Source organism: Mytilus edulis, chromosome 8 (assembly GCF_963676685.1).
Source record: "Mytilus edulis chromosome 8, xbMytEdul2.2, whole genome shotgun sequence".
NCBI classification, from domain to species: domain Eukaryota; kingdom Metazoa; phylum Mollusca; class Bivalvia; order Mytilida; family Mytilidae; genus Mytilus; species Mytilus edulis.
In genome coordinates, this window is record NC_092351.1 from 28,170,411 (window position 1) to 28,182,877 (window position 12,467).

General features: G+C 31.3%; 2 protein-coding genes across 25 annotated transcripts in view; one reads left to right on the forward strand and one right to left on the reverse strand.

The window, feature by feature from the left end:
• Positions 1-12,467, reverse strand: part of LOC139485267 (neurobeachin-like) — a 213,792-nt gene that overhangs the window by 74,691 nt on the left and 126,634 nt on the right. The gene's annotated exons all lie outside the window — the stretch shown is intronic.
• Positions 450-2,329, forward strand: LOC139485254 (putative nucleotidyltransferase MAB21L1). Its single transcript, XM_071269558.1, has one exon. It carries the CDS (start codon positions 695-697, stop codon positions 1,820-1,822), a length of 1,128 nt encoding a protein of 375 aa, XP_071125659.1. The 5' UTR covers positions 450-694; the 3' UTR covers positions 1,823-2,329.

The following is a 12,467-nucleotide window of genomic DNA, read 5'->3' on the forward strand; positions in this document are numbered from 1 at the left end:
TTTTTGCACAAAAAGTCCTTTATTTTCTAAAAAGATTAGAAAGAAAACTATATGTTTTATCCTATTTATAATAAATATAAAATAGCACTTCACAAATAACTGAAATCACACATTTTTTATTTATTTATAATCATCAGTAACAATTCTTTAACAGCATTATTTTTTTGTGTATTTAATAATTCGAGAATAAATTAAACTGTAAATAGGGAAAGTATACAGTTTATCAGATATCCCGCTAGGAATATTTGCTCTACCGAATGATGCGTGTATTATTTCTCGGCGGGTGTGCTCATCGGCTTGCGAAGATGATCTACAGTTGGTAGGCGGGGCTAAGGAACACTAAGATATTCGCTATGACAAAAATGGTTGTAGGTTTGCCTATAGGCGGAGTAATAATTAATTTGTGCACTTTTATTGGTTCAAAAGACCAATGTTTACATTTTATTTACATTACTAATGATCGACAGAAACGGACTACTATATGTTTTATTTTCTTGCTGTCCAAATTATTTTAGCAACTAGCACCAAAAACAATTGTCATTTTAATCTTCTCGTGATCTAAGTTAGCTGTTGAAAGACCAAGATGGAATCTATACTGGAGTGTAAACAGTAATTGAAAAAGACGTCATACTGGTGTGTGATGGAAGAGTAAAACAACACATACAGTGACAATTTTATATTTCTATTGTGTTTGATGAACGGATCACACCCGGATATGCTTTTGGAAGGTGGCTCACCAGACATGCTTGCAGCTCAGTCTAAAATCCTGTTCCAGTTGAATAAGTACTACAACGAACGGGTACAGTCACGACAGGGTGGCACGATGAAGACCATAAGAGAAGTCTGTAAAGTTGTGCAAGAGGTCTTGAAAGAGGTTGAAGTCCAGGAACCTAGATTTATTAGTTCTTTGAATGAAGCGAACGGAAGATTTGAAGGACTAGAAGTTGTGTCACCTACAGAATTTGAAGTTGTTCTTTACCTTAATCAAATGGGAGTATTCAACTTTGTAGACGACGGAACTATACCAGGATGTTCTGTTCTGAAACTGAGTGACGGTAGGAAAAGATCTATGTCATTATGGGTAGAATTTATAACAGCATCCGGTTACCTTTCTGCACGTAAAATAAGGTCACGATTTCAGACACTTGTAGCACAAGCAGTTGACAAATGCAGTTATAGAGACATTGTGAAAATGGTCGCAGACACAACGGAAGTGAAACTTCGAATCAAAGAAAGATATGTCGTGCAGATAACACCAGCATTCCGCTGTGCAGGGATTTGGTGCCGCAGTGCTGCACATTGGCCAGTACCTCATATAGCATGGCCAAATCCAAATCTCGTGGCCGAAGTGAAAACAGAAGGATTTGATTTATTATCCAGAGAGAGTATATACATGAAAGATAAACAAAGCGCCGCAGAGGGGGATGCTTGGGTTTTGTCCTTCAAGTATGCCGAGGACCGACTGCTATACGGTGGATGTCGACGAAGATTATTAAGTACCCTAAAAACTCTCCGAGACAGACACTTAGATATACCGGGTCAGCCAATAACAACATATCATCTAAAAACATTAGTGCTGTACGAATGTGAGAAACATCCTCGTGAAATGGAATGGGATGACACATGTCTAGGGGACAGGATAAATGGAATTCTACTCCAACTTATATCGTGTTTACAGAATCGCCGCTGTCCGCATTACTTCTTACCAAATGTAGACTTGTTCCGTGGAAAATCAACATCCGCAATGGACAATGCAGCCAAACAAGTATGGCGAATATTGCGAGAACTTCTAACAAATCCAAAAAGTTTGGAAAAATTGTGAAATGTCAAAATCGTTCTTAACTTTAATGGAATTCTATTTGTTTTGAAGAAAGTACATTCTGTAAAAGGAATGCATTCATGTCATCAATCAAAGCAGTGACAGTGCCAACATTTTGAGGTGAAATATCGGAAGTAAGCTTTCACTTGTGAGTAAATACATTGATGAAAGATGTCCGAATAATTTTCGTCTTGTGTTACCATCTCCTGGTAAGTGATCTGAGCTGCATCTGTTGCTTTATACCAAAGATAACTATGAGACATTCGATCTCATATATATGGCATTCAAGACATATTTAAAAGATTGAGTATGAAAAAAACCAGTGCGAAATTTCAAGTCAAAATAGTGCAATTCTTCAAATTGTTGAGGAAAAACTGATAAATTTTTGTTTTGTGCTGATTGTCGTAAAAAAAATCTTGCATTATGGTATCTGTAGTGTAAATTATTGTTGATCAATATTATTGTTATGCTTTAAGATAAAAATTCCATAATAAATTAATTTATATTAAATTTTATTCTTTTTTTTAAGATAGATTTCAAATCACATAAAAAAACTCACATTCACTAAAAACAGGGGGACGAGTTGTTAATTTTACTGTCGGAGAAACGTGGACTTTTTGAATTATTATAAAATGGAGAGATATAAAATTGTGGAAATCAAAACAAATTATTATATGGTTGGTGTTTTCTAATTACCCAGTTTTATCGGTACAATGTAGAAAAACATCATTCTTGTAGTTAGTATAGGGATATATGGCAGATCTATTGTAGCAAAATTTAGAATCGCTAATGACAAAATATAAATACAACAATTCAATATTAATATTCGATTATTTAAGTGAGAAAACTATATACAATAAATATTCACACTTTTTTTAAATCAGCCAATTTTTAATTGTTTGTTCGAGTAATGATTTTGCTTGAGGTCAAAGAAAATGAAAACTGTATTTGCTGGTGTCATACATTTTGATTTTGTGATAGTCTAAAATAATTCAATATCAGGACACACAATATTTTAACAAAATTATAATGGCATATGACATTGCATTTAATAATGCAATTTCTATAATTAAATATTTTCACCCTTTATAACGCACACATTTGTTTTGATAATTTTGGGTGCTGAAATGCTAAACTTACAATATTATTTCCTACATATCTTTGCTGTCTACGTCTTCATTGGCCGAATTTATATTAAGAACTTGACAAGTTGTGGTAAAACTTTATTTGTATATTATAAATATTGGATATTCAGGGATTCTACAGAAGCTTTTCAAAGGAACCATTTCACCAACAAATGCGATTTTATACTTTACCCGCAGAAAAACAAAAATAATATCTATATACTTTATATATGTCGTCGAGTGCTCTTTTCTCAAGAGGTTAATTTTTAATATCTATAACCAGATATTCTATATTTTACATACATATGATTTTTTTTGCTGACTTATAATCTAAAAAAATCAAACTGGAACATTCCAAATTTTGTTTTAGCGACAATATATTTATAATCTTGAATTCTTGTATATGTCTGATAAAGCGATGCATTGCAATGAATAATTGAAGTAAATAAACTATTATTTGAGAACAAATTTTAAAAAGACAATTTGATATTTTTACAAAGAGATTAAATATTTCATAAATGATACATACATAATATGCGAGATTTTAAAGGAAGATTTTACAAAGAAAAGACTTAAGAAATGGTTTTTTCTTCTTATTTTGCTTTTATGTTTTATATTAAAATTTTATTGTTTCACACGTCCTAAACTCCTTTTCATGACTATATTTGACACTGAAGTAACATATTTAATAATAACAATATCAAATGCTAAAGGTTAAGTTTATATAGAAAATTGACTCAAAAATCAAATATCTAGTTTTAATTTCTGTCTACACCAGCAGCAGACTGTTCTCGTTGTAGTTAAAATAAGTGAGGTCAGAGACTCCAAACTTTTAAAAACAATAATTTTTATAGGTCTGTCAAATGAAAAATGCAAGAAAGAATGAGTTTTAGGGTCAAACCCATAAATATCAATTTGCCACTGCAAACAATATGTATGTTATGTAACTAGAAAACATATTTCTTGCCTCTTTCATGATATTTATACACTCAACATGCGTTTGTTTGTGTAAATGTCAACTTCTGAGATTAGAAATTCCATCAACACTTCAGTGAACTACACTTGTTAGCAACCAGAGATCTGTCAGTGCTCGCCTCCAACCGATAAAAACCCACTTCTCATTACGTTAAAAGCACCGAGATGCCAAAAACAAAAATTCTCTTTAAAATTTTGATAGTAAATTTAAGTATGTTGCAGTTTTTTAACATCAGGAGATAATTGCATGTAAAAAAATGCTGCCATGGTTTTGTAGTACGAGATGAGGCGACTATCATGTTTAAATAAGATTTATTTGACACGGGATATATTTTCAAAAAAAAGTATTTTACTGTTAACAGTTAAATAATTGGAGAAAGGATGCATTAGTTTTTTTTGTAGTTTTATCGTGATAAGTGAATCTATAAAGTGACGTAACTTTTTTTGTTATAATTTACGAGAAAGCATCACTTTTTAGACATGATCATTGATGCATTTAATTAGACTTATATAAAAATTAAATACAATATTAATAGATTTTCGGTAGACACGACAGCATATCTTCTTCATCGAAAAGTTTATCAAATTCTATGTATAACGATACGTTACAATGATTTTTTTAAAATGATGTAAAATTCAACAACCCAGAGTAATTTATCATTCAAATATACCACACACTTCGACGATTTATGCTCAACCATGACGACGATTAGCGTCTTGTGTTTGTCATGAAAAACCTCAAAAACACATAATAGTAAAAAGTCCTTATCATCATGGAAAATAAAATAGAAATAAAATTGAATAATTAGCCCCTGTTTATCATAAAAAAGACTTTATTGGTTGAACGGGAGAGTTAAATGCAGAATTTCGGATGCAGCGGAAAGAAAGTATCTAATTATGCAAGGGAGAGACTACTAATTTTTTCCTGTTTATAGCTATTTATCAGAAATTGGAGATTTACGACCAGATTTTGAGGCTTTTCTATTTAAGTGGAGCGATTTCTTATCATTTATAGTTTTTTTATAAACACATTTGATAGACTGTAATTTTGAAATAATTATACTCTATAAGCTTTGTATTAATGCAGATTATAGTTTACATGTCAAAGTTCAAACAGTGGTGAATGTTGACTTTTCTCAAGCTCTACAAAACAACTTTATTTTCACAAATTACAGCTTTTATTAATTTTATACTTTTTACATCTTGATCTTTTTCTGTCAAATAATATTAATTTATGAGTAGAGTCTTTCTTTTTGAACAATCTAAATTTGATTTTAACAGCTCTAAAACAACCCCGACGTCCGTGACTTTGCAGATCCATAATTAGTCTTTCTTTTATTATGCAATCAAATTAATACATTAAAAATTACACACCAAAAGTAATAGAAAGATTTACAACCAAAAATTAAATACTTTAAAACGAAAAATCATTGAATTTATTTTATATTATCGCCTTTCTTTATACTTTATCTATGCACATGCAGTGAACACATTGATCGAAAAACGGCGATAATGCATATTATACAGTTGTACAACTAGACACAGGCAATTACTTCTTATCAAATTTCATAATTAAAAGATTTATGTATGCATATTTTTAAAACAATAAAACAAAGCACTAAACAAACTGGATAACTAAAGCCTTAATATAGCTTTGTAGACGCTGATTGTTTTTAGTGCCATGGTACCCAGACTTATATTTTTTTAAGAATGTAAAAAAATATAGAAAAATATGAATAACGAGGTAAAACATCCTGTGAATCCTTTGTTTATTTTTGCTAGTAATTTCTTTACAAAAAAATATAGCGATTAAGCAGTTGGTAATGAAAGAATGAAGCAATCGAACGTTAACCAATTGAACCAAAAATTAACTGATTTCTGTTTCCAAATACTTTTTTGTGTTCACCCCAAAACAGACAAGAAGACGAAAAGAAGAAGAGAATCTGGGATTCTAAAGATGTGTTTAGTCTTTTGTTATTGTAACAGTATCTGTGGCAAGTAGTTGGTAATAAAACAACCTGGAAAAGTCGAACGTTAATCAACTTTAATCTAGTTAAACACATACAAATACTATTTTCTCTTTCCAAACATTTTGTTTTGTTTTTCACTTCAAAACAGACAAAAAGACGAGAAAATAGAAAGAATCTGAAAATGTTTAGATGTGGTTGGTCTCCTGTTATTATAACAGTATTTAAGTCAAGCTGGCCTCAATCTGTACTAATCCACTGATAGACAGGCAAATTTGTTGGATATAATGTATCGGCATAAAAGAGAATTGTTGTTAAAGAACATATGTGTTTGATTTTCTACGGATGAAGAACGGTATTTCACATAAATAAAGATAATTAGCACTAAGCGTGGATATAAAATTTAAAATGTTGTGTTGAAATCAGGCTTTCGACTACGATATAATTCTGCTTATCCTCAATTTTTCATCGTTTTATTGTTTCAATTCAATTTTCTAATATCTCGGTATTAAATTGAATATAAGGTGGTCTAAAGTATACAATTCCAGAGTATAGCACTTTATCCATTTCAACACAGACAACAAAGAGAAAACACTGCCATGTTTTCCTAATTAAATTGAAACAAGGGAACAAAGACAAAATTAAAAAGTTTTTATTTCTACAGTTAGATATAAATTACTTGGAAAATAGTACATTCTCATAGATATTGTGCCTAAACCTTGTTTCATCAAATCTTAACATGCATACACATTATGACCTGGATGGAGAGTTGTCCCATTGGCACTGATACCGGTACCACATCTTCTTGTATCTTTTCGTTCATTATTTTGTACATTGATTGATTGTACGGTGAACTATAGTTGTCAATTTCTTTGTCATTTGGTCTCTTATGGATATTTGTCCCATTGGCAATCATTTTGTTTTAACAGATATAAAAATAAGAAGATGTGGTATGATTGCCAATGAGACAAATCTCCTCAAGAGACCAAATGACATAGAAATTAACAAAGATTTGTCACCATACGGCCTACAACAATAAGCAAAAACTCAAACCACATAGTCAGCTACAAAAGGCTGTTTTATAATGTCTGTGTGTTTTATTCACGCATCGTTGTTTATATAATGGAATTTGATGCGACTGTCATACAAGTGAGAGATTTAGCTAGCTATAAAACCAGGTTCAATCCACCATTTTCTACATAATGAAATGCCTGTGCAAGGAATATGTCAGTTATAATCAATTCGTTTGATGTGTTTGAGCATTTGATTTTGTCATTTGATAAGGGACTTTCCGTTTTGAATTTTTCTCGGAGTTAATAAGTATTTTTGTGATTTTATTAATTTTCAATTTTTATAAATATAATTCACTGTTTACAGTATCCTCGATCTGGCATCAGTCATTTACGGTGCATGCTTAAAATGATATTATACGGTCTTCAACAATAGGAAAGTGTTAATACCGTATAGCAGATAAAAAAATAATAGATTAAGACAAGAATTTGTAATTCTGCTATGCAAACCTTTGATTAAACAAACACCTCAGAAATCTGCCGTCAAAAGTAAACTCTGCAAAAGAATACAACAAAAACAAATGTCGACAGCAAAGATTTAACGGAAGACACATAGCACAGAGTCTGTAATTTCAAGTCCTTGTTATTTGTGATATATAGTTAGTACGGTTTGATATATAGACTCACTGCATCATTGATAAAAACTCTTTATCTCTCAATACATAAAAACAACCCGAAGAAAGTCTTTAATTTTTACAGATGCTAACGTAAATGGAATTATTTTGTTGTTGCTATTCTGTATATGTTTTTCACCGAAGAGATATATATATTATATTTATCAATTCAGATAAAACGATTACCGGCAAAATTGAAAAAATCTTAAGCAAGGAAACCGGCCTTTTTTTGCTGATCTTTCTTTCAAAGTCACAGTGAGACCTTCAACAGGGAACAAAAGAGCTTACAGCTCACTACAACTTAAAAGGACCCCTATAGTATACATAGTTTGAGTTAAATTCTTTAGCTCTTTTATATAAAGGATCATTTTTTAATTGAAGGTCATTGTCATAGGGTAATGGCAAAATAGACAATTACGGCCAACGAAATCGAGTGTTCACGTCTTGTAAATTGTCATTGAAAATTATGTGTAATATAGATCTGCATAGATTTTTAATTTCTCTTTTTTTATATAGTTTTAACCCTAGTCATCACATCAGATATAACACCACCGTAGAATGGTTAACTAATTGATACTTTCTTTGTTTGTGATACACGCTTGTCGGTATGCATACAGACCTTTTTATACGAAGTGGGTAACATGATTCAGTTTATTAAATGTAGTATAAAATTTAGAAACAGTTCATTTGACAAGTTGTAAGGACTGTATTAAATTGGAACGGTTTTAAAAATTGCCGACATTTTTTTGTCATTTTAAAGTGATTACTAAATGACTGATTACATAATGTGACCTGACAAACAGACAAGTTTTTTTTTCTCTCATTTAAAAATTTAGAGAGATTTTTTTAATGTGATCTTTGTATTTTCTTTTCTACTTGTCCTTTTGGACGTTCTTACTCAAAATTTACTTAGGTTTGGAGGATTTAAATTATAAACTTAACCCATAGATATATTTCATTTTCAGTTTTGTTTGCAGATATAACAAAGACAAGAATAAATTCCTTACTATAGAAAATTATTTTCGCACGAGTATATTATGACAAGACTAAAGCACATCGAACACTATTTAGTATACTTTGTAATCAAACCTTCAAATAATTTTCAATTTATTTGTATCATTCAAAGATTATGATAGCTATGTATACTAATAGCTAAAGCATGTTGATATTAATAAATCTGTATTTGGCTGTTTACAGGATACCGAACTATTTGTTGAATAAAACATAGGAAATCCAAATATCGATGAAAATACACGAACAATTTAAACGAAAAGATATAAGGCAATTGTATGGGCAAATATAATAAAGACGTGTACGCACAACAAACTCTAAAAGATTTATAAGAAACACACCATTCAGAAGTGATACCGGTACTCCAAAATGGTAACTATATATTTAATCACAAAAAAGTCATATTAGGTTTATGCCACAACACATTAAAAAACGTTTATGTAGGTTTTAATTGACTATACTGTACGTATTATTGTGTGTTTGTTTTTTCTACATTGCCTAGCGGTATAGGGGAGGATTGAGGGCCAAAAAAAAACCACGTTTAACCCCACCGCATGTTTGTGCCTGTCCAAAGTCAGGAGCCTCCTGACTTTGTAAGTCTTGTATGATTTTTAATTTTTAGTTTCTTGTGTATATTTCGGAGTTTAGTATTACGTCCATTATCACTGAACTAGTTAACATATTTGTTAAGGTACCAGCTGAAGCACGCCTTCGGGTGCGGGAGTCTCTCGCTGCATTGAAGATCCATTGGTGACCTTGGCTGTTGTCTCCTCTTTGGTCGGGTTGTTGTCTCTTTGACACATTCCCAATTTCCATTCTCAATTGTACTAAGCTTCAACTGATATTATATTAATTGCAAGAATTTTCGATTTTCTTCTCTATATATTTTTTGTTGACTTTGTGTTTGTTTGTTTGTTTATGTGCTTCCCTGTTATTGTTCTTTTGCATATACATCTTTTATCAATCTCAATGATTTGACTTAGATAATCTGCACAAATATATTAATTTTTTTAGTGTATAATAGTTTCAACTTTGCCTCCATTTTACCTACGCTGAATACATACTAAAATACACTGGTAAAAATAAAAAAAAATAATGCTTTTTATCCTTCGTTAGATTAAAACAAACCGATTAAAACTTAGTGCAGCATAGATTATACGAAATAAATAACAAAAATAGTTAGCCTTTGTTTGTTTTCTTTTTCTGTCACATCAATTATCGCTATCTACAGTCATTTTTCAAATATCTTTTTTCTTAATTGCAAGCATGTTAAACATAAATATACAATATCAATTCTGAAAGTGAAGACAGAAAATTAATCTTGTAATTGACCTGAGCTGACCCCGATGCTGTGCGTCGTACCAGAAGACAATATGCCGCATATATATCACAATAAGTAATGCTATATGTCACAACGAGAACATGGTTTGTGCAATAATTTACCTGTTTGCATGTTTACGACACCGCGTATGTGCCACAGAAATGCAATTATTGGTGAATTATGGATTTGATGTTTTTATGGATACTATGATAGGGTAAAGAAATGATGATTTTCACCTGGCAGATGTTGTTCTGTAGAATGTTAAGTTAATCTTAAAAAATGAAAATTACACAAATAAGTCTGTCCAGTTGATTATATCAAGTTAACTTTTAAAAAATGGGTTACGAAAACACTTTAATTCAGACACCGACTTAATTCATTGTATCATCTGCCACTAGCGGTATTGGAATGTTTATTGTTGCGATATAAGATACACATAGAAGACAAACTCAAGGGTGCTACTTAATCAGAGTATATTTGCAAGGTTTTTATAATACGATTCGACCCCCCCCCCCTTTTTTTTTTTTTTTTTTTTTTTTTTATAATAGCATAGACTTGTGTGAGATTCCATAGATTGAAAGATGAAAATTATCCAAGCCACTATAATCAGAAGACTCAATGATCACAGGAAATTGGACTTGCATCTTCTATAGGAAGAATCATTAGGTGTCCTTGGAAAGAAAACATTGAATGTATTGTATGCATGATGTATGCTTTAAATAAAGATCAGTGACCAGTGTACATTTTTAATGTTTGGCGTAAGCGCATCTGACGGACCATCACATTTTATTTTCAGTTTTTTAAACAAACTGATATTAGAGGTAAACTGAGAACTGATGTTTAACTTAGTAAAATGGTGATTTTTAATTTTGATTGAAATAAACCAAAGTTGTTCCATTTTTGCTTTGAACAAGTATTTGGATAAAAGTTCATCGGAAACGCTATGACAGGTTTTGCGTGTTGGTTTAGAAGTACATAAGGAATGACATGGAATTAAGTTGTCACTCTTTAATGCCACATTTTGTTTTCCGGGTCTTGTATACTGTTACAGCTTATATTACGTCATGGGTTTAACTGTATAAAACGGTGTAGGCAAACAAATTGTAACTTGGATATACTTTTGTCTTCGTAGTAATAAAACCAACAACATTTTACCAGTAATAAATGTGTGTGTGTGTGTGTGTGTGTGTGTGTGAAATTTGACAAACAGTTATTATGTACCACATAAAGGACTAGAAAAATGAACGAACGTATTCAAATGTAATTAATCTCGTAACCATAGAGGGACAGAATATCACAAAATGACAAATAAAACAGAGAATTTCAAACAATTTAAAGAAAACACAATGTATAAAAACAAAAAGATGTGATACTATTGCCTATGAGACAACTCTCCACCATTAAAAATGAGCAAAACCCATAGCGCATAGTAATCTGTAAAAGGCTCCGAAATGACAAATGTAAACAATGCAAACGTTAAAAACTTACAGCCTAATTTGCGTTAAACAAAATTAAACGAAAATCAACAAACGACAACTACTGAATTACATGCTCAGACACTTACAGAATGTGGCGAAGTTAACAACGCGTATGTTCTTCTTTTTACAAATGTCTTGGTTACAGCAATAAAGTGAAAAAAGTAATTGATTCGGGTTCCTTACATCACTGATCGCATTTCTATGTTTGTCCTGGCTGAAAATTAGCAAACTTATCATGAACGAATTAGTCAGATCATATACATATAATGAACGTTTCCAATGCAGTAAACTATCTCATTCTAGGTTTTGCCTTCTCCTCTGTCCGCTATGTCAATGAGTGCACCATCCTGACGCCAAGACATTATAAATATGCATAAAGTACAAGAAGAAGAAAATGTATAAGTTTATTGTTTAACATTTCTATTCTAAAAGAAAATTAATAGTCTTAGAGGGAAGAATGCAACAGTAAACATGCAAAATCTTGTCCATTACGCAAATTTATTTGCCCTGCATGTCAAGATTTGAGCTGTGTATTAGCAGGTAACCAAATTTATGTGTATTTCTACTAGCTGTTGGTCCTACGACGTCGTTGGTCTTCAGGGAAATTAAAACGAGACATTTATTTGCCTGTAATGATTTATCCAAGTTGTTCTGCCTGAGGCAAAATCACATATAATTTTTGTGTAGTGTTTTACATGTAATTAAAAATTGGTCATATCAGGTGAAAATTTGTGAAAACATGTTTCAGGGACGTTATAGTATATCTATCACGTTAACTATGAAAATAAATCATAAATCAAGGAAACAGAAGCATATCAATATGATGTTACAAAAAAAAAAAAAGAACCCACACATATACATAAATCAATTCTTTGAGTTTCTTAATATAGATTCAGTAAATACTTTATGCTACAACCATTATCTTTCTGACAGTAAATATGGAGATAATCCCGTTGTGTATGATTGTTTTCGCCAAGCACAGAAATTCTTCATTTTCTTTCAGGTAAAGACCTCATGAGGATATTCAAAATATATACAGCCAAACCTGTCTCTTAATACAAGTTCAATTCATTTGAATGGACGACAGA

What these genes read in the sequence shown, in the direction of transcription:
- LOC139485254 (XM_071269558.1), top strand. Translation starts at nt 695, where the DNA reads ATGAACGGATCACACCCGGATATGCTTTTGGAAGGTGGCTCACCAGAC.